Here is a 23686-nt window from a genome sequence, read left to right on the forward strand (position 1 = left end):
TTAAAAAGAGTGTTAAAAGTTTAACATCACTATGGTGGAGAACATTGCAAGTCACTAACTAATGAGATGCTGAAGACAGTGGGTATATTATGTGGCACTATTCCACACAGATAGAGGGTTGTCTCCAAGCTCTTCAGCAACCTGGGGGAAAGGGAGATAAAAGACAAATAGTAAATTCGACCAGCCTTAGGGTTTTAACAGGTGGCAAAGTTAATCCAAGAGGAATTAAAGTAACAGATCAGAAAGTTAAAGGTAAATGTACTGCTTGTCATTTTATTGCCTCTCAGCTCCAAATTCAACCTGCTTGCCCCCTCTGTGAAAATAATCCTGGGCCCTCTAAGTATTTTTCCTTTGCTGGCTGGCACCAAGTGAAGTTTTGTCAGGAGAGGCGGGGCCTGGAGAGACACTGAGGGAGGAAAAGGCAGGCTGAAGCAGGCTACTGCAGTACAATGCAGCCATTGCCCCCACCTGGAACAGTTTGCAGCAGAGTGTCTCCAAGGAGATACCTCCCCATGGACACCCTTTCCCTCCCAGCACAGAGGGCAGATTTCACTGCAGCATGACACTATGGCAATTTTTCTGCCACCCAGTGAGCCACATCCAGGCCCACTTCAAGGAAGTCCCAGTCTTAGCCCTGGTCAGGGGCCCTCTTTCCTGGATGTTCCCCTAAAGGTGGTACCTTAGCATCTGCTCCTTACAGCTTCTACTCCTATATTCAGTTGTTCTCTTAACTTCTTACTAGCCAATCCCTCATTCCTCTAAGCCCATGTTATAGATAATACATTTTTTAAATTTATTTATTTATTTTTGGCTATGTTGGGTCTTCGTTGCCGCGCGCAGGCTTTCTCTAGTTGTGGCGAGCGGGGGCTACTCTTCGCTGCGGTGCGCGGGCTTCTCATTGCGGTGGCTTCTCTCATTGTGGAGCACGGGCTCTAGGCGCACGGGCTTCAGTAGTTGTGGCTCACGGGCTCTAGAGCGCAGGCTCAGTAGTTGTGGCACACGAGCTTAGTTGCTCTGCGGCATGTGGGATCTTCCCGGACCAGGGATCGAACTCGTCCCCTTCATTGGCAGGCGGATTCTCAACCACTGCGCCACTGGGGAAGCCCTTAATACATTTTTATAGTAACTGTTCCCTGTTCAAACTGCTGTGTGGTTTCTCTCTTCTGATTGGACCCAGACTGATACAATGGTCAGGAAATATAATAAAATCAGGAAGAGACAGGTAGCTAAGGAAAAAAAAAAAACACAGAAGCCAAAGGTCTGAAGGTCTCTTTGAGTTTAAAGACTGGTTATAGGGAGAGTAAAGGAATGAGAGAGCTGGAAGGGTTGGACCCTGTGGCAGAATTTAGGTATAGAGAAGAACTGCTCTCTCCCTTCCTCCTCCCCAGCACCCTTCACACCTCACTCATAAAGTAGGAACTTCCACCAACATTTCTTCTCTCTTGAGAAAGTACTACGGGAGAAGCCCTTGTCATTTTCGTCACCTCGCAGGAAAGAAAAAAAAAAAAAAGAAAAGACAAAAGGAGACCTGCGAGCCCCTGATCTGTGTTGGCTCACAGCTCTCGGCTTCGTGGAGCAGGCACACTCCATCACTGCTCACTGTAGAGGCCCGTAGGTGTGAGGTTAGCCAAAACATGCTGTGCTCCTTCTGGGTGCACATCTCACTCTCTCCGCCACTGTGGACTCTGAGGTTAACGGCTGGAAGAGGAAGTAACGGGAGGCTCCCACTTCAGCAGGAAATCCCAGCCATGTTTTCCAATCTAGATTTATCAGCAGCAAAGCAGATAGTAAATTTCAATTCTCCTTTAAGCCTTCCTACTAATTTTCCAACTGACTTAAAAGTTAAAAGAGGGTAGAAGGGGGTAATCAGTGTTCTGAAAACCCTAGATTTAGAGCTTTAAATTTCTGAAGAATCTTTTGGTAGAACATTTGTCCACCATGACAGGGACTGGAAGAGGTCACAAGGAGTGTGATGCTAGTGTGGAATGAATGGAGAACCACTGCAGTCAAAGATCTCTAAGAGCAGCAGCTACTGGGTGTTGGACATGATCTCTACTGAAGTCATCCAAGTTGAATGTGAATTTAGGATGGAGAGGAAAAATGTAAGCCAAGTTCTAAATATCTTGATGAATACAAGGCAGTGACCAGGATCTGATGGTGACAGTAAATAGAAGAGAGAAGGGTGGCAGAGCTGGTAACACCCGGGCCTTAATGGAAGACTTTTTATAGGAAGGTGAAGGAATAATGCTTGGAAGCCACAAATGGAGAAGTACACAAATGTCATGCCTGATTCAAGCCCTTAAATTCTTTGAGTTTGGGCCAATAAATATCCTTCAGTGAAGGGAGCTGAAGGGTAAACAATAATCTCAGGGAGAAAGCTAGGTTTTATTTAAGGCAACATATAAAATGTTTTGAGAAGACAGCACAAATATACAACCACCACTGGTCTAGAGAGCTTAATGGAAAAGGAGTTTCAAAGGGTGGAAAGCAAAGAATAAAAGCCAAAAAGTGTCCAGGAAGAAGCTGTCTCGTACCATGCCATCGGCACCAACTGTTAGTTTTCCAATAAGCTGGATACAATGGGAAATGATTAAAAAAAAAAAAAAAGATTCATACATACCATAAACACTTTATATAACTTAAAACATAAATGTACACACATGTGCCAATCTTTTGATGTGAGACCAAGGCCTGTTCTCTGCATATGGATCTGCTGATTGGAGTTATGCGTCTTCTGTCTTACATAAACCACATCTTTCATCTGTGATTTCCAGTTTTGCTTTCTTTAAAGTGGAGGGGAAACATAAAGACACTCGGGGAAATCATCTGAATGCAGAGCCCATCTAGATTTTTATCACCGGCCCCCCCCCATATACTTTTAGCCTTGTCCTACCTACACATAATCAATTGCAAAGCTTTTGTAGCTAACCTTTATTAAGTCATTCCAAAGCTGGATTTTTATGGAAACAAAATTCAAAGTCTTTCCTGCACTTGATCAATTTATTTACTCTTCACTTAAACTACATAATTAAAATAAGAAGGAAAACTGGCTAAACAGGTTTGAGGACAAACACAGCACAACTGGTCGTTGGAAAGAAGACCACTTAACTGGTGGAAGCAGGAATGCATGGGCAACCTAAAGAGAGCTTTTGGCTGAAGAAGACATCTATATGCTGAGGGCAGCAATCCATGTGATTAAATAGAGAATGCAGTTTCAGTTAGTTCAGCAAGTCAGTTAAGAGGAGGCCAATATACAGGTGACAAGACTAACTGTATTTGGAGGTATAGGCAAAGACAGGAGGGTATGTGAAGTATTATTAAATGGCTTCAAGTTTCCAAATGAAGAGCTGGCATAAAGACATTTTTTTCTTCCCCATGTGCAACTTTTCCCTTTCCTCAGTCCCTTAATGCCTATGGCTTTTCCTATTTTAGAGAAGAGAAAATAGAACTTTAAGGAACAAGGTAGAAGAATAGTAAGAAGTCTAGAGAAGGGATCTGAAACTCCAGAGCCACTTCTGGGCCCCAAGCTAGTTCCACTTAACTCCTTTTCTTTTAGCATTAACAATCCTGAATTCCTAAATTTAGCTTCCTTTCCTCTTTCACTACTTATACCTTTCCCTCATCTGATTTTTTCTGTAAGGTAACTGGGAAACAACACTCATACTCATTCTCTCTTTCTTCTCACTGGTTTTTCAGGAATGTTACTCATAGTAACCATACAGAAAGGGAAGGGTAACAAAACTAACAAAATCAGAAGTATCTATACTTTCAAGAAATAATCAAAGTAACAATAGTAACTGCCATAGGGCTAGGCCTACCCTATCCTAACACCATCAGTAATTCCCTTCTTATATTTTCCAATACAGGGTACCCCTTTCATGTCCCTATGGAATGGATGGAATCCAGCACTATTCCTCCATGTTCCTCAGTGAAGAGCCCCAAGATTGGGAAGTCTCTTGCCCACTACTCTCCATCAATAAATATTACAAGGTAGGGAATATTGGGTGCTACTAAAAATGGCCATTTATAGATTAACCACCATTTACTGAGCACTTACTATGTTTAATCAATGTATTAAGTGCCTCATGGGTTTCAGGCATCATCTTGTTTAATCCTCACAGAGGTGATATCATCACCACCACCACCACCACCACCACCACCACCACCACCACCACCATCATCATCATCTCCATTTTACACAGAAATTAACAAAAATATAAAGATTAAGTATGATGCTCAAGGTCAGATAGCAAGTAAATAGCAGAGCCAGGATCTGAATCTAGATAACTAGACCTCAGAGGCTGGGCTCTTAACTACTATACCACAATGCCCCTTCCCAGAACATCCAGGTTCAAGTGGAATGCATTTAAAATTTAGAAGAATTACCTTTTTGTTACAAACAATATCACTGATTCCCTTCCCCTAACAATTACTCCCATCCATGCATCACAGGAAAAATTGGTTTAGGGCATTCACTAATTTGTTCTAAAGTGATGTTTACCTGATAAAGACAACAACCCTATTTGGAATGGGGTGATAGAAGTCAATATGCCCATCTATCATGAAAGCAATTCCCACTCAGTACTTTTCACAATCCTTCCCCTTGAGCAAACACACAACCTTCTATGACAAAGTGGAGGGTCAGGGAAAGAGAGGCATGTAGTAGGGTAGGAAAGATGGGTAAACCAAGTAGTTACTGCTTGCAAAGTTACATAATTCAAACTTACTTTTTTGGTACACTTCTTGACAGTGTTGATTAATTCTTGTATTACCAGATCTACACTCTTCAAGGAAGGCCCTTTCAGCTTTACAATTTGTTTTTTGACTATTGCTTCGAATGCCATGTCTGGAGTAAACAACCCTGTCCTGAACGTAAGAAAGAAAGCAGCACATTAGATATTTTAAATTGAATGATATTCAATACTCTTTTTTAAAATGTTTTAATTGACATGCTACTTAAAGCATGCAAAAAGCCTAGTTTAAAAGTTACATAGTGATTTATTCTATCCACAGTATCATTTGTAATAATATCCTTAATACATTCTATAGATGATTAACATTACCTCAAAACAGTTCCCAAAACGTTTTCAAGGCTCATAATGTGACCCTCAATATTTAACTGTCATTTGTCTCAACTCACTGGTTCACAGCAATACAAAGGAATGCTACAACAGAAATGGTGTCCTAAATTTACATTTCTATTTCTAAAGTATTCCAAAAGCAATCCTCTCTTCTCCCTCATGGAGTAGAAAATGATCTTCACTTTCTGAACACTGAAATAGTAGCATTCCTGGACTACACAACATATTCTTTCCAGGAGAGCTGTATTATAGTGAGCTCAGTGGTTCCCAGTTTGAGGTCCTGGGGCGCTGAAGGAAAAGGAAAGCAGTTAAGTGGAACTAGCTTGGAGCCCAGAATGCCTAAATTGTGAATTTACAAAAATGACAAATGATAACCGAAGTAGCAATTATCTTTTCATTTGGATGGAATTAATTCAAACTGATGTCATAACAATGCTTTTCTCATGCTGTACAGAAGCTCAGGAAAGCAGGTATGTGTGTGCATGTGTGCGTGTTTCATAAAAAAGTAAAAAATGATTACTCATATTTAAACAAAAGGTCAATGGAGAAAAGTTACAATAAGAGGGATCCTGAACCCTGACATATGCCATGCCCAAAGACGTGCAGGCTCCAGATGTTGGTGGTTGATCTTCCGCATCCTAGACCCTCCTCCCTCCTCCTTATTTGGTTACCTTCTCTTCCTGAAACACTCAATTTTATGGTACCTCTTTTGGGAGATTTCTTTAACACATCCATTTTAGCAGCCTTATTCTATGTCCCTTCTTATTTACTTAGCACCCTGTGCCCACCTCCATTTCTAATTGTACTGTAGTAATCATACTATATTGTAATTGTAATTTCTCCACTTTGGATACAGAATAAAATCCACATTGTTTAGTCTGACATTAAAAATTTTCCCCTGTCTGTCCCTAATCTTCCTTTGAGCTTATTTTCCTCCTTCCTTTCACGCACGCTATGTTTCAGCCAAACCAGACCACTTGCTTTTCCACAAACATATTCATACTAATATTTTATGTCTTTTCCTTCATCTATGATGTTCGTTTCACCTTTCCCACAATTTCAGCCTGTCCAAATCCCACCTGTGCTTCAACGACCGGACCAAAAATAACCACTTCCTACAGCTTGCCTCCTCCAGTCCTGCCGCTGACCATGTCTTCCTTCTATGAATCCCAGCGTCCTACTTTGCACTACAGTAGTCTGAGCACATATATTAGTCCTGTTACTACACTGGTAGGGAGAGTCGTTATTGTCTTTATCTTTGTTTTCCCCACAAGGAGGGATCCCTTGCTCATCATTGGCACTCAGTGTGAGCAGAATGAAGAAGGACCATCAGGTGGGTCCCCAGTGGGCAAAGATGGTTTCTATTATTCAAATAACTAACAGAATCAGTTGGGAACAAAACTCTTCAAATTAAGTGTATTTAAGGGCATAAATAATCACACCATTAATATGTCTTATACTCAGGACACTGTGCACTTCTTATCATCTTATAGGCAAATGAACTCCAGAATAATCTCTTCTGTTGGTATGCATGTAAATCAGAAATCTACAATCCTGAATTAGTGAGCTTTTGCAGTTACATTCAACCAAAATGTAACTGGTAAGGAGTTTTAAAAGCCAAGTAAAACTACTGTATTTGATTAAGTAAAATACTTTATGACCCACCCCCCCAAAACGTAATTTGCATTTATCAAATCGGTATGTTCACATACTAGCTCTGCCCAGCTAAAGAGCAAGACATAGTTTCTGTACCAAATGTATTCTGGATTTGAGGGACAGGGAGTAGAATTAATAGGGAACTAGATATCCTGTTGAAGGTTAAGAAAAAAACATTGGATATGGTTATACATGTCTCCTTTTCACTTTGTGAATGCATATTTGCCCATACTATTTGAGACTTGTAGAGGAGATTTTCTAAATTTTGTAAGGATAGATAATTCAAATGTCATAACTCCTTTGGAAAATCACCCATCACATGCACTCTCAGGGTCAAGTTTTGCTCTCTCAGCTTCTGTTCCCAAAATAGTCTAAAGTTGGCCCTGTGGCAAAAGCTGAGATACAACTGGCCAATGGACTGAGGACCCCTCCTTCATGTAAGATGATCATGAAGTAGGCAACCTGTCTTCTTACCTTGAATTCAGGACACCTCAATTTAACATATGCTCCATTACATTGTATTTAGCCCTCTATACATGAACTCAAGAAATGTGTGTTTTAAATCCATTAATTTTTTTATCAATTGTTTTTATCAATTCATTTGTTTTTTATCATTTATTTCTGTAATGAAAGTAAATGAAAATGATCCCACTTCATACAAGGGTGAATTCAGGTACAAGTTCTCCTCCCAGCCTCATGTCCCTCCGCTCTTCCTCTACATTCCTAACTCCAGTCCAAATGTATGGCTTCCTGCTCCATGAATACGTGCTGCCCTTTACCACCTCCATGCCTTTGCTCACATTACTTCCCTCCACTTTAAGCCCCCTCTTTTCTCCTCCAGCCTCAACAATCTCCCTCCTCTCACACCTCATTGCATTGCCACCTACCCCATACACACACAAACGGACACACACACACACACACAAGCACATGTATCCACACAGACACCTTTGCTTGTTGAAATCATTCTTGTTCTCAAAACAGGCAAGGTGTGACTCTAAAGTAACCACCTTCATTAATCTTTCCCAATCTTGCTCCATAAATCCAGCCAAAATTAATCTATTTGGTCTCTGTATAAGTAATGATCACTTATGAGCAAGTCTGGCCTCTGTCCCTGAAATACAGAGCCCTGAAGAACAAGGTCTTGTTCATCAGTAAATCCCTGATTGTTCAGAGCACAGTGCTGTGAGGGCAGAAAGGGTTTTTGTTTTTTTAATTGTAAACAGACAGTACGCCAATACTAGAAATTACCATTGAATCCAAACGAGGATTTCCTGTTTCTTACTCCCACCTCTATATTCTACTCTGCTCAGTTGATGAAAAGGCTACTTCACTAGCCATTCATAAACATTAACTTTTTTTAGTAGCTTGAACTGAAGACAAGGAAAACGTGAAGCACTTGCCTGATACCATGTATGTTTTTGATTGCATAGCTTATTTCTCTTCGCAGTTCTTTCTCATTGAACTCCATCTGCAGATGCAAAATGAGCCACAGTTATGACACTTAATTCCTTTGAATAATAATATCGTTGAATATTAAAAAATGAGAATAACTTGACTCCGTTATTAATAAAGACCCATGTCTTTCCTAACCTAAACCCAGATGGTCAAAACATCTGTTTATATAAAGTTCAAGGCAACACAGAACGTTAGGCATTTCTGGGAGTTTTAGTGCAGCGGATTTTAACTCTATTATAGATAAGGAGTGCTGTGCATAAAGGATGACTTATGGACATAAATCTGGCAATTCATTTGAATATATAATTCTTCATTCTTTTGCTGAATATAGTAAATGTATTCACATATGAATGCATAAGTAAGAGTGTCACCTGATGTACAACAGCAGTCCAGCTGTGCTGAGATTAACAATGGCTGTCTTTTCTCCCTGGCCATTTTAACCACCTGAGTTCAAAGCCTCTTTAAAAGAGGAAATTAATAATATTTTGCCAATCCAACACAGGATAGACTACTGTATAAAAATTTCCCATAAGTTCTAGGTACCTTACATTTATTTGGAAGTAGGATCAAAGTGTCATAGAGCTTAGACCTGGAAGGGACATCAAGAGAACATTTGATTCAGCCCCTAACTTTTGAGATTTGGCCTCTGCAGCCTCATTATCTGTCCATTTTCCCCCTCACACTTTATGCCATAGAGCAATGAACTGCTTTAGTTCCACAGCTCAGCCTTTACCATTCCTCCCTTTCTGTCTGGAACAACCTCTCCCTCGACTAATCCCACCTCTTCCTGCTTAACTAGCTGCTCATCCTTCTTAAGTCAGCTCAGAAGCCAGGCTCCTTTACACAGTGGGACTGGAATTCATGTCCGTGGGCCTTGTTTCCATAGCACCCTGCGCGGAAGTTTGTAACTTAACCTAGCACATTTTAATGAAACTGTCTATTTACCCATCTGCCTCCCACATCAAGAAATAAGCACTCGCCTTTGTATGTAAGGCAAGTAACATAGTCCCTAAAACTACCTAGCTGCCTATTGGGCATTTCAAACTGAACATATCCAAAACAAAACTCTTGATTCATACTTCCATACTGAACTTTTTCTCAGTTCCCCTCATCTGATGGGCACTAACATTTGCTCAATTGTGCCAGCCAAAATCTTGGGAGTCATCTTGAATCCTCTCTTTTTTGCATCTCCCATATCATTCCAACCCCCACTGACTCTACCTCCAAAATCACAAATCCATCCACTTCTCTCAAGCCTCTCTTCTGAGGAATTTTTACTATAAAGCTAAAGAAGTTTAAGTTTCAGGACTTCTCCCTTGCATAAGCTCCTTCCAAGATGCATGTCTGTGTTTATAATTTTGTATTCTTCTCCTTCAAGGGGCTCCCCAAAATTGTACAGGCTTCAGGCCCCACAGAAAGTGGATCCACCCCTGCTCTGGCCCTACTGTTTAACTCACCTTGTCTCCCTCAGTCCACTCTTGCCCCTTTACAATCCAACCCACACAGTGTTCTTTTAAAATCACCAACCAAATCCAGTCACCAACCAAATCCTTAAAACTCTCCCCTAACTTTCCATTGTTAAATGTAAACACTTCACAGCAACATAGAAAGCCCTGTGTAAACTGGGCGCTTCCTTCCTCTGAATTCATTTTCTTCCCCCCAACCCATTCATCAGCTCTACCCCAGCCTCAGCTGTTCCTCGCCTGCTGTACAGGTGCTTGTTCTAGGGCTTTGTCCTTGGCTTCCTGCCTTGAACAACCTTCTTCCTTCATATACTTACAGGTGACCTCTTCATGCCATTCAGGTCATGCTTTAAAGGCCCCGTAGTCAGAGAGACCTTGCCTGAATATTCCATCAAAACTGGCTTAGCCAATGGGGAACTACAGATAATTGTTTCCAGGTAGTGCCTGAGTTATCTACCAAGTTTTATCATTTGTATTTTTCACAAAATGTTAATTCCAATGTGCTTACACTTATATTCTACTTTTTCAATTACCCTTCTTATGTGAAGAGTTTCTGATTCTTAGTCTTTAATTTTTTTCATCTTATATAATCCAATAAATTGATATTCCATAAAAAATTTTAAATAAATGTTAGATCTTATGCTTGACCAAAAAAAAGTGGTTTATGCAACTCCCCTCTCTCTCATATTATGTTACATAATAATACTTGATATTTTTTCCTTTTTTATTTGTTAATTTTCTGTTTTTTCCCACCAGACAGTATCTCTGTCTTGATCCCTGGCACGTAGATCACTGGTACACAGTAGGTACTCAAGAAATATTTTTAAATTAATTAGACAACAAATAAGCCAACTAGTCGTTCAATTATCGAAATGTCATTAGATCCCATTAAATAAAATCAGAACCCTCAGTAAGAAAATAACTTTTCTCCTAAATCTCATTACCTGAGTATGGAGGCTTTTGTTTAAAGAAACCCACTTACCACTCACATAACATTTTATGAAAAGTTATGTAGAAAAGAATATAGAAATGAAATGAAACAAAAGGAAAAATAACATTTGGTACAAACCTTTACTATCTCAAAAGGAAAACGTTCATGGAAAATACGATTGATTTTAGCACCCCCTGAGAGCTCCAGGGTATCTACTTGATCCCCTGACCCTTCAATTCTCTTCTCAAAGTCCACAGCGAATTGCTGAACCATCCTATAATTGTGAAAGAGAAATAAATTCAAGTTAAAGTTACAAGGTTTCACATTTTTCATTTTAATTTGCTATGGTTAGCAATTCTTTTCCTGGTGTTTTTAGCGGCACCTACTGGCACAATTAACACTGCACTCTATTCATTACTCAAAATGCAAATATATGAAATGCACGTTATTAAGATTTATTTCAGACATTTAATTTAAAATATATATTTTATAAGTAAGGAACCAAGATGGCAGAGTAGAAGGATGTGCTCTCACTCCCTCTTGCGAGAACACCAGAATCACAACTAGCTGCTGGACAATCATTGACAGGAAGACACTGGAACTCAGCAGAAAACATACCCCACATCCAAAGACAAGGAGGAGCCACAGTGAGATGGTAGGAGGGGCGCAAACACAATAAAATCAAATCCCATAATGGCTGGGTGGGTGACTCACAAACTGGAGAACACTTATACCACAGAAGTCCACCCACTGCAGTGAAGGTTCTGAGTCCCACGTCAGGCTTCCCAACCTGGAGGGCCGGCAACAGGAGGAGGAATTCCTAGAGAATCAGACTTTGAAGCCTAGTGGGAATTGATTGCAGGACTTCAACAGGACTGGGGGAAACAGAGACTCCACCCTTGGAAGGCACACACAAAGTAGTGTGCGCATCGGGACCCAGGGGAAGGAGCAGTGACCCCAGAGGAGACTGAACCAGACCTACCTGCTAGTGTTGGAGGGTCTCCTGCATAGGTGGGGGGTGGCTGTGGCTCACCGTGGGGACAAGGACACTGGCAGCAGAAGTTTTGGGAAGTACTCCTTGGCGTGAGCCCTCCCAGAGTCTGTCATTAGCCCAACCAAAGAGCCCGGGTAGGCTCCAGTGTTGGGTTGCCTCAGGCCAAACAACCAACAGGGAGGAAACCCAGCCCCACCTATCAACAGTCAAGTGGATTAAAGATTTACTGAGCTCTGCCCACCAGAGCAACAGTCAGCTCTACCCACCACCAGTCCCTCCCATCAAGCCTCTTAGATAGCCTCATCCACCAGAGGGCAGAGAGCAGAAGCAACAAGAACCACAATCCTGCAGCCTGTGGACCAAAAACCACATTCACAGAAAGACAGACAAGATGAAAATGCAGAGGCTATGTACCAGAGGAAGGAACAATATAAAACCACAGAAAAACAACTAACTGAAGTGGAGACAGGCAACCTTCCAGAAAAAGAATTCAGAATAATGATAGTGAAGATGATCCAGGACCTCTGAGAAAGAATGGAGGCAAAGATCAAGAAGATGCAAGAAATGTTTAACAAAGACCTAGAAGAATTAAAGAACAAACAAACAGAGATGAACAATACAGTAACTGAAATGAAAACTACACTAGAAGGAATCAATAGCAGACTAACTGAGGCAGAAGAACGGATAAGTGACCTGGAAGACAGAATGGTGGAACTCACTGCTGCAGAACACAATAAAGAAAAAAAAAATGAAAAGAAATGAAGACAGCCTAAGAGACCTCTGGGACAACATTAAACGCAACAACATCCGCATTATATGGGTCCCAGAAGGAGAAGACAGAGAGAAAGGACCCGAGAAAATATTTGAAGAGATTATAGTTGAAAACTTCCCTAAACATGGGAAAGGAAACAGCCACCCAAGTCCAGGAAGTGCAGCGAGTCCCATACAGGATAAACCAAAGGAGAAACATAGTAATCAAATTGACAAAAATTAAAGACAAAGAAAAATTATTGAAAGCAGCAAGGGAAAAACAACAAATAACATACAAAGGAACTCCCATAAGGTTAACAGCTGGTTTCTCACCAGAAACTCTACAAGCCAGAAGGGAGTGGCATGATGTACTTAAAGTGATGAAAGGGAAGAACCTACAACCAAGATTACTCTACCCTGCAAGGATCTCATTCAAATTCAATGCAGAAATCAAACACTTTACAGACAAGCAAAGGCTAAGAGAATTCAGCACCACCAAACCACCTTTACAACAAATGCTAAAGGAACTTCCCTAAGTGGGAAATACAAGAGAAGAAAAGGATCTACAAAAACAAACCCAAAACATTTAAGAAAATGGTCATAGGAACATACATATGGATAATTACCTTAAACGTGAATGGATTAAATGCTCCACCCAAAAGACACAGGCTTGCTGAATGGATAAAAAACAAGATCCATATTTATGCTGTCTACAAGAGACCGACTTCAGACCTAGGGACACATACAGACTGAAAGTGAGGGGATGGAAAAAGATATTCCATGCAAATGGAAATCAAAAGAAAGCTGGAGTAGCTATACTCATATCAGATAACATAGACTTTAAAATAAAGAATGTTACAAGAGACAAGGAAGGACACTACGTAATGATCAAGGGATCAATCCAAGAAGAAGATATAACAGTTATAAACATATATGCCCCCAACATAGGAGCACCTCAATACATAAGGCAACTGCTAACAGCTACAAAAGAGAAAATCGATAGTAACACAATAATAGTGGGGAATTTTAACACCTCATTTACAACAATGGACAGATCATCCAGACAGAAAATTAATACGGAAACACTAGCTTTAAATGACACTGTAGACCAGATAGATTCAATTGATATTTATAGAACATTCCATCCAAAAACAGCAGATTACACTTTCTTCTCAAGTGCGCATGGAACATTCTCCAGGATAGATCACATCTTGGGTCACAAATCAATCCTCAGTAAATTTAAGAAAACTGAAATCATATCAAGCATCTTTTCTGACCACGACGCTATGAGATTAGAAATGAATTACAAGGAAAAAAATGTAAGAAACACAAGCACATGGAGGCTTAACAATACGTTACTAAATAATCAAGAGATCACTGAAGAAATCAAAGAGGAAATCAAAAAATAGCTAGAAACAAATGACAATGAAAACACGATGATCCAAAACCTATGCAATGCAGCAAAAGCAGTTCTAAGAGGGAAGTTTATAGCTATACAAGCCTACCTCAAGAAACAAGAAAAATCTCAAATAAACAATCTGAACTTACACCTAAAGGAACTAGAAAAAGAACAAACAAAATACAAAGTTAGCAGAAGGAAAGAAATCATAAAGATGAGAGCAGAAATAAATGAAAGAAAAACAAAGAAAACAATAGCAAAGATCAATAAAACTAAAAGCTGGTTCTTTGAGAAGATAAACAAAATTGAGAAACCATTAGCAAGGCTCATCAAGAAAAAGAGGGAGAGGACTGAAATCAATAAAATTAGAAACGAAAAAGGAGAAGTTACAACAGAAACACAGAAATACAAAGCATCCTAAGAGACTACTACAAGCAACTCTATGCCAATAAAATGGACAACCTGGAAGAAACGGACAAATTCTTAGAAAGGTATAACCTTCCAAGACTGAACCAGGAAGAAATAGAAAATATGAACAGACCAATCACAAGTCATGAAATTGAAACTGTGATTAAAAAGCTTCCAACAAACAAAAGTCCAGGAAGATGGCTTCACAGGTGAATTCTATCAAACATTCAGAGAAGAGCTAACACCCATCCTTCTCAAACTGTTCCAAAAAATTGTGGAGGAAGGAATACTCCCAAACTCATTCTATGAGGCCACCATCACCCTGATACCAAAACCAGACAAAGGTACTACAACAAAAGAAAATTAGAGACCAATATCACTGATGAATATAGATGCAAAAATCCTCAACAGAATACTAGCAAACAGAATACATTAAAAGGATCATACACCATGATCAAGTGGGATTTATCCCATGGATGCAAGGATTCTTCAATATACACAAATCAATCAATGTGATACACCATATTGACAAATTGAAGAATAAAAACCATATGATCACCTCAATAGATGTAGAAAAAGCTTTTGACAAAATTCAACACCCATTTATGATAAAAACTCTCCAGAAAGTGGGCATAGAGGGAAACTACCTCAACATAATAAAGGCCATGTATGACAAACCCACAGCTAACATCATTCTCAATGGTGAAAAATGAAAGCATTTCCTCTAAGATCCGGAATGAGACAAGGATGTCCACTCTTACCACTATTATTCAACATAATATTGGAAGTCCTAGCCATGGCAATCAGAGAAGAAAAAGAAATAAAAGGAATACAAATTGGAAAAGAAGAAGTAAAACTCTCACTGTTTGCAGATGACGTGATACTATACATACAGAATCCTTAAAATGCCACCATAAAATTACTAGAGCTAATCAATGAATTTGGTAAAGTTTCAGGATACAAAATTAATGCACAGAAATCTCTTGCATTCCTATACACTAATGATGAAAAATCTGAAAGAGAAATTATGGAAACACTCCCATTTACTACTGCAACAAAAAGAATAAAATACCTAGGAATGAACCTACCTAGGAAGACAAAAGACCTATATGCAGAAAATTATAAGACAATGATGAAAGAAATTAAAGATGATACCAACAGATGGAGAGATATACCATGTTCTTGGATTGGAAGAATCAATATTGTGAAAATGGCTATACTACCCAAAGCAATCTACAGATTCAATGCAATCCCTATCAAATTACCAATGGCATTTTTTACAGAACTAGAACAAATCATCTCAAAATTTGTATGGAGACACAAAAGACCGCAAATAGCCAAAGCAGTCTTGAGGGGAACAAACGGACCTGGAGAAATCAGGCTCCCTGACTTAAGACTATACTACAAAGATACAGTAATCAAGACAATATGGTACTGGCACAGAAACAGAAACATAGATCAATGGAACAGGATAGAAAGCCCAGAGATAAACCCACGCAACTATGGTCAACTAATCTATGACAAAGGAGGCAAGGATATACAATGGAGAAAAGACAATCTCTTCAGTAAGTTGTGCTCGGAAAACTATACAGTTACATGTAAAAGAATGAAATTAGAACACTCCCTAACACCATCCACAAAAATAAACTCAAAATGGATTTGAGACCTAAATGTAAGACCAGACACTATAGAACTCTTAGAGGAAAACATAGGAAGAACACTCTTTGACATAAATCACAACAAGATCTTTTTTGATCCACCTCCTAGAGTAATGGAAATAAAAACAAAAATAAACAAATGGGACCTAATGAAACTTCAAAGCTTTTGCACAGCAAAGGAAAACATAAACAAGACGAAAAGACAACCCTCAGAATGGGAGAAAATATTTGCAAACGAATCAACGGACAAAGGATTAATCTCCAAAATAAACAGCTCATGCAGCTCAATATTAAAGAAACAAACATCCCAATCCAAAAATGCGCAGAAGACCTAAATAGACATTTCTCCAAAGAAGATATAGAGATGGCCAAGAAGCACATGAAAAGCTGCTCAACATCACTAATTATTAGAGAAACGCAAATCAAAACTACAATCAGGTATCACCTCACACCAGTTAGAATGGGCATCATCAGAAAATCTACAAAAAACAAATGCTGGAGAGGGTGTGGAGAAAAGGGAACCCTCTTGCACTGTTGGTGGGAATGTAAATTGATACAGCCACTATGGAGAACAGTACGGAGTTTCCTTAAAAAAGTAAAAATAGAATTACCATATGATCCAGCAATCCCACTACTGGGCACATACCCAGAGAGAACCATAATTCAAAAAGACACATGCACCCCAATGTTCATTACAGCACTATTTACAATAGCCAGATCATGGAAGCAACCTAAATGCCCATCGACAGACAAATGGATAAAGAGGTTGTGGTACATATATACAGTGGAGTATTACTCAACCATAAAAGGAAAGAAATTGAGTCATTTGTTGAGACGTGGATGGATCTAGAGACTGTCATACAGAATGAAGTAAGTCAGAAAGAGAAAAACTAATATCGTATATTAACGCATGTATGTGGAACCTAGAAAAATGGTACAGATGAACTGGTTTGTAGGGCAGAAGTTGAGACACAGATGTAGAGAACAAATGTATGGACGCCAAGGGGGAAAAACCGCGGTGGGGTGGGGATGGTGGTGTGATGAATTGGGCGATTGGGATTGACATGTACACACTGATGTGTATAAAATTGATGACTAATAAGAACCTGCAGTATAAAAAAACAAACAAACAAAACAACTAATACTAAACTTTCTTTGGGTTACTTGTATGGAAATATGTTAATATAAATGTTTCAGACATTACCTGAAATTTCTAAAAAAAAACCACCACCACCACCACCAACAACAACAACAACAAAAACAAAAACCCCTCTAGGATCCACCCACCTCTGTTAATTTTTTCATTAAGGTCTCTTGATCCCAGGTTAGAACTACACTCTTTCTTAAAAAAATGATTCTATTGAAGTATAGTTGATTTACAATGTTGTGTTAATTTCTGCTGTACAGCAAAGTGATTCAGTTATACATATACACATTCTTTTTCAAATTATTTTCTATTATGGTTTATCACAAGATATTTAATATAGTTTCCTGTGCCAACTGCACTCTTTAGAGTTCATCAAACAGTACCACAGTTGTCTAGTGTCTGTCTCTGGTCTCCTCCTCTTAATTTCCCTGTCTGAGCATAGGTTCGGAAGAGACCTTCCTCTTTCTTCCCCATCTTTGTGCCTTCCCCATCCTAAGTCCCCACATGCTCAGATGCAGGTACTTGGCCCATGATGTTGCCCTTTCCCTTTCTCTCCACCAAAAACTCCTGGGGTTCCTTGGCTCTGATTCTACACTGCAGTGACTCACTCTCCTTTTCTTTTTAAAGTCCAGTTTCCTTACCATGGCTTTGAGTTCCCTTCTGCCTTTAAGTCCTGAACTGCCTCCCCAGCTTCATCTCCTACCCCTCCAGTCTACACTCCATCTGCTCCACCCTTCCATCCACCTGACTGTTCCCAGGCATTCTCCACTCATGCATTTTTCCTTGTCTTTGCCCTGGCTGTCCTCTGCCTTCAGTGTCCTTTTTACCATCCTTTACCCATGGAAATTCTACTTCTTCTTAAAGCTTTGCTGAGTTCTAATAGCCCTTCCTCTGTAAAGCTTTCCCTGCTTCCCCAGTTAGAACAAATCAGAACTGACTGCAGTTCCCTATTCTGCTTTTATTTTCCAGTGCTACCTGCTCAGGATATCGTTCTTCATGAAAAAGTTATCATATTATGTAGGTAAGGACTGGATCCTCAGCAAGGTATCACATTGGAAAACAATTTGCTAAGTTGTTTGATCTAAGGTGTTAATTAGCTGATAAAGTTTAACTTACAAATATAGGAGGCAGGTAATTACAGTAGACAGACTATATCATTGAGAGTCAGGAGACCTGGATTGAATCTCAGCTCTGATTCCTCCCTTTATCCCTCCCTACCTCCCTTTCTTCCTTCCCAAAATGAGGTTGGCAAAGTAAACATCAGCCGAGTAATGCAGGGCCTTGCAGCCCATGCTAACTGTAAACAGAAATCATTAAAAGATCCTAAGGAGAGGATTGAGAAGATCAGGTTTCTGCTTTGGAGGGATTTTTGGTTTGTTTGTTTGTTTTTGTAAAATATACATAACATTTACCATTTTAATTATTTTTAGGTATATAGTTCAGTGGCATTAAGTACATTCACATTGTTGTGAAACTATCACCACCATCCATCTCCAGAACTTTTTCACCTTCCTAAAGTGAGATTCGGTATCTATTAAAAAATAACTCCCCATTCTCCTCTCCCCCTACCCCAGGCAACCACCATTCTACTTTCTGTCTCTATGAATTTGACTCTTCTAGGTACCTCATATGAATGGAATCATACAGTATTAGTCCTTTTGTGTTTGGCTTATTTCACTCAGCGTAATATCTTTAAGGTTCATCATGTCGTAGCATGTGTCAGAATTTCCTACATTTTTAGGGCTGAAGCATACTCCATTGAATGTATATACAAAAAAACCCCTCATGTTTTGTTTATCCATTCATACATCAGTGAACATTTGTGTTGTTTCCATCTTTGGCTATTGTGAATAATGCTCCTATGAATGTACAAATACCTGTTCAAGTCTTTGCTTTTAATTCTTTTGAATACGTACCCACAAGTAGAAAATAATAAAAAAATAATAATAAAATATATATTTTAAATATCTGTGTCATTAAATGCATTCGCCCATTTAGTTGCAACCATAAAATGGTATTTTAAAATACTTAAATTGAGAATTAAAGTTAAGCAATAAAACCTTATATATAATAGTCAAATGAGCCACAACTCCTGTGACATTACAATCACCTAGTGTTCCAACTGCTCCAGCTGAGCCACCTCATACTTCATGACCTACTCTCTTCCCTGGGTCCAGCATCCCAGACCTCACTCTGCCAGAACAATATAAATTTCTGACTCCCCTCCCATGCCCCTCTACAACTAGATCTAGCCTTGTTTTCCAATGACTCCTCAGAATTTAATAAAATTAAAACTCCTTACCCCATCACCTAAGATTCTCCGTGGTCTGGCCCTGGATGCCCCATCTCTTACTTCTCATCCCCACTCACCTTCGAAGCCAACCATAAAGAAGCTATTTGCAGTTCCCCACATGTACCAAATCTCTGTGCTTTTACACTTGTTTTCCTTTCTGCTCTGCCTTGTGCTTCTTTTTTTTTTTTTTTTTTTTTTTTTGCGGTATGCGGGCCTCTCACTGTTGTGGCCTCTCCCGTTGCGGAGCACAGGCTCCGGATGCGCAGGCCCAGCGGCCATGGCTCACGGGCCCAGCCGCTCCGCGGCATATGGGATCCTCCCAGACCGGGGCACGAACCCGTATCCCCTGCATCGGCAGGCGGACTCTCAACCACTGCGCCACCAGGGAGGCCCCCTTGTGCTTCTTTGTCTGGCTAATTTTCATCTGTCCTTCAAGACTCAGTTCAAGCATTAGTTTTTACAGGAAACTTTCCATGATCCACAGTCCTATTCCCCACCACCACTCATTGCCACCCAGATGAAGGGCCCCTCCTTGGCTTTCTCAGAATATTTTCAGCATAGCACTTAGCAGAGTACATCACCATCGTGCATCTATCAGTCTCTCTCCAAAGGGCAAGGACCATGCATTTTATTTATTTCCCCCTGCCTGGCATATGAGAGGTACTCAGTAAGTTCAATGAAGGAATGAATTACCTCAAGGCAGTTGGTAAAAAACAAATATATTATAGAGAAAAAATGACTACTTGTATTTGTGATTAGTAGGTTTAGAAACTCTAATTTTGACATACTGGCACACTTTCAAATTCAAAATCTGTTAGATTAGGAAAAAAAATCCAAACCACCTAAAACTTGAACCTTTTACTCTCTTTCATCAAAATCATGGATGAATTAAAAGTAACTGCAAATATTTAGGCCAGAAAACTTAGAATATAATTAGATGTAGCTATGTTCATGCATATGCTAATATTAATCTAAATTTAAACACCTGGAAAGGTATGAAACTTCGGGAAACTTTTGAAAATTCACCTCCATTCCGCGTATCCTACAGCCCAGCCACCTGGCCCACTAGAACAAGCCGTACCGAAGTTCACACTATTCTCTTGACCTCCTTCTTCCACCTGACAAACTCCTCCCATACTTCAGGGTCTCATTCAAGTATCTTTTTCTCTGTGAATTCACACCCTTCCTCGCATGTAAGTGCTCTTTACCTGGGTTCCCTTAACATTTTATTCTTACCAGAAATGTAGCATTTATCAGATCTTAACATGGTTGTTCATATGTCTGTTTCCACTGTTCTACTGTGGCCACTTTCTGAGGGTTAAAATCTTATTCATTATTGAATTCCCAGTAGTTAGCACAGAGCCAGTCATCAAATAGGATACACAGAGATTAGAGCAAGGCAAGAAGGAAGTAATGAAGAAAGGGAGGGAGGGAGGAAGGCAGGAAGGAAGGAAAGAAGGAAAAAAGGAAAGAAGGAGCTGAATCAGCTCCCTAACAAGGGAAGAATCCAGCTGTGGAAAATTGTAATCTGAGTCCAACAGAATTACAGAGGCAAGACCCAGTCTTTGCAAATAGTTTCAGTTGGGTGTTAGGATGATGACCTAGGGCCTAAACAGAAATAGCTTCCCTTTCTCTGTAACTTAGAGAGTTTTTATAGGAGCTTAACCAAAGCCAAGAATAAAAAGAAAAGATAAACTAGGAAAGAGATGAATCCAAGAAAATAATTCTTTCCTCCGTATGATCTTATTATTTTGTTAAATGGAGGAATATAAGATAATGCATTTAATGTTACTTAATTTGAACATTTAGAAATTTCCCCACAAATAAAAGGAATTATGTTGTACATTTTAAATGCCAGATTAAGGGTATTTTGATTACAGGACTGCAGAGGGAGAAACGGGCCATAAGAAGTGGCAAGCATCATCTTTAGAGATGGACTTCAGATGTCCTGGAATATAAGCTGGTCAGTGGGGGTCTTCTGGTGGAGAGAGAGGCAATTTGCAGCACAGGGATAAAAGAATAGATGAGGCTGAAAGGGGCTGAAAGAAGGAATGAGGATAAAAGACATAAGGGGATGGCAATTCTCTAACAACTCTGCTATCCTAACCCAAGAACCCTCAGGGATAAATCTAATAACCCAGGGATAAGACGGGAAGATCATGAAGGAGTAAAAAGATACTTGGCAGTTTTCACATTTGTGTTTCTAAAGGGCTACATTAAAATCATTACCAAAAAGGAAAATAATTTAAATGTGTCCTTACTGTGTGTACTTTTTTTTTATATTAAATCCTTGGTTCTCACTGCATTGAAAAATACACACAGATAGATGATATGAAATGACTGAAATAAAAAGACAATAACTACAAGTGACAACAATAGAAACAGTTGCTTTTCTATGGAACTTAGCCCACTTCTAAAGACTAAGGGCAAAAAAACCCTGCTGAGTTATCACTGTTGGTTTTGCTCATTTACTGAATCCAATTATAAAAACACAATATAAAATTGGGCATAGGATTGGGCATTGGTTAAATTTATAATAATAGAACTAATATCAAAAATTATTCTTTTAGAAAACAAAGATTCAAGGCTCACTGTATGACATATACAAAGCTTCACTCATATACTTTACTTTTATGAAAAAACCTAGAAAACGGCATGACAAATAGACTAAGGAAAAAGAAAACTGAAGAGTTAGTTTAAAATGTTGAACAAGAGAAGGGAAAGGTAACTCACTGCAGCAATGCTTTGGTCTTCCTGGTGGGGTCTTCTGGCTTGAAGTTTTTATAGGCTTCTACTTCGTGTTCTATGGACAGCAACTGTCCCTGCAGTTTGTTCCTGAAGTTAGGTAGGGTGTCTCGAATGTGGTTGGTAAGTTGCTAAATAAAGCAAAACAAAATCATACACTCATACAACAGATTGAAGATCAACTCGTAAGACAAAAATCACCCTTCACTGTTTTCCAGGTCATTCAAAACCTTAAAAAGCCATATATACATGTGAGACTGACTGTGTAGACAGATACTCCAACTCTGTCATCCACTGCCCTACAGCGAAGCTCAAAATTCCTTCAGCTAAAGTCACTTGCTCGGACAATCTTTTTATGTCTGGGATACCCTGTTAAAAGGCAGCTAATGTTACTAATGAAGCTGCCTAATAACACCTTAACATGGATTGATTTGTCAGATCAGCTACCTTGTCGAAAGGAACATTAAGTTAGAATGTGGTACAAATGAAGGAAATGGAGAGTTACAGGTGCTGCCTGAGTTCTCAGGACCAAATGGCTTACCACTGGTGGAGCCCAGAGGTACCTGCCAGCTGTTAAGTTCCTCTCCATTCTATAGCTCAGGCAGGTGTTTCCTCTCACCTCCACCTTTAGGCCCCAGTCCAACTGTGGTTAGTCACTGGCTTACACCCTCAACAGGTTGCACATAAGCTTTCTTGTTGATATCTTTACCTAACCACCTTCTTGGCACTTCCACTGAAGTCATCTGCTGGCACCTCAAGCTCAGTCTGATAAAAAATTCTCCAAGAGATTTTCTAAGAGGGACACAATTAATTGAGAACAAAGGTGGGATATAAACCCAGACTGGTTAGCTCTCTGCCTGATGTTCTTTCTATTACAGTGTAATTAAGGAAAGTCTGAATTAAAAGGAAAAAAAAAAGACCACCTTCTTGAACTGCTTAAGGAATAAACTCAGAATCAAGAGAAAGAATATCAACTTCATAGAAATGTAGGAAAAAGAATAATAAATTCAAAGTAAGGGGAATAAATAGACCCAGACTGACTGAAGAACCATTTTAAATCATTTTTATGTTCATCTGAGGTTACCTGGATATATCTATTCAATAAATCTATAGTTATTTAATTGTCAATAGTTCATACTATATTATACCCTTGTCCACAGTTATGACTTATCATGTTATTCCCCTGGCATGTGCTGCCATTATGGCTCTGAAGCAGAAAACAAAAGAATAGAGATGACTGCATTCCCAGTAGCAATTCCACAAGACACAAACCCTCAAATCTAAGAGTAACAGTAACCACGAGAAACCAGTGGCCACCTGACTGCCATGTGAGTGGTAAATAATCAAAATACTTGGTTTCTACCATTTGTTTCTCATATATCTCAATAGCAAAGCAATACTATGGACCACTCCTAGCTTTCTAAAACACTTCTTTCCTTAGCTTTCACGACCCCAGCTCCTGTCATTTTTCTCCGAACCTTTCTGAATACCTTATCCATCTCCTTTGCCAAGTTGTTCTCCTCTGCCAGACCTGTAAATATTGATATACCTCAAATGTGGGTCCTACACCTCTTCTTTGGTCACTGTCTGTTCTCTACTAAGGCAATCATTTCATCCATGGTTTCAATATATATTCAAACACCTGTGGCTATGGACATGTTATCTAAAGACCAGACTTCTTATCTTTGGTGAGGGTATATGTA

The 23686-nt window shown here is 39.4% G+C and overlaps 1 protein-coding gene across 10 annotated transcripts in view; it reads right to left on the reverse strand.

Moving 5' to 3' along the window:
* DNM3 (dynamin 3) overlaps positions 1–23686 on the reverse strand; it is a 591572-nt gene that overhangs the window by 362258 nt on the left and 205628 nt on the right. For all 10 annotated transcript variants that reach the window (XR_014293317.1, XR_014293318.1, XR_014293319.1 and 7 more), the window contains exons 7-10: positions 21972–22114; positions 10728–10863; positions 8141–8208; positions 4728–4866 (exon numbers count right to left, since the gene is read on the reverse strand). Coding sequence is in view for 7 of the 10 variants with exons in the window: in XM_082612946.1 (XP_082469072.1) it covers positions 4728–4866; positions 8141–8208; positions 10728–10863; positions 21972–22114 (486 nt within the window). In the remaining 3 variants the exon portion in view is untranslated. The remainder of the gene's footprint in view (positions 1–4727; positions 4867–8140; positions 8209–10727; positions 10864–21971; positions 22115–23686) is intronic.

The sequence above is a fragment of the Mesoplodon mirus genome (genome assembly GCF_964341445.2).
Source record: "Mesoplodon mirus genome assembly, chromosome: 3".
Taxonomy (NCBI): Eukaryota; Metazoa; Chordata; class Mammalia; order Artiodactyla; family Ziphiidae; genus Mesoplodon; species Mesoplodon mirus.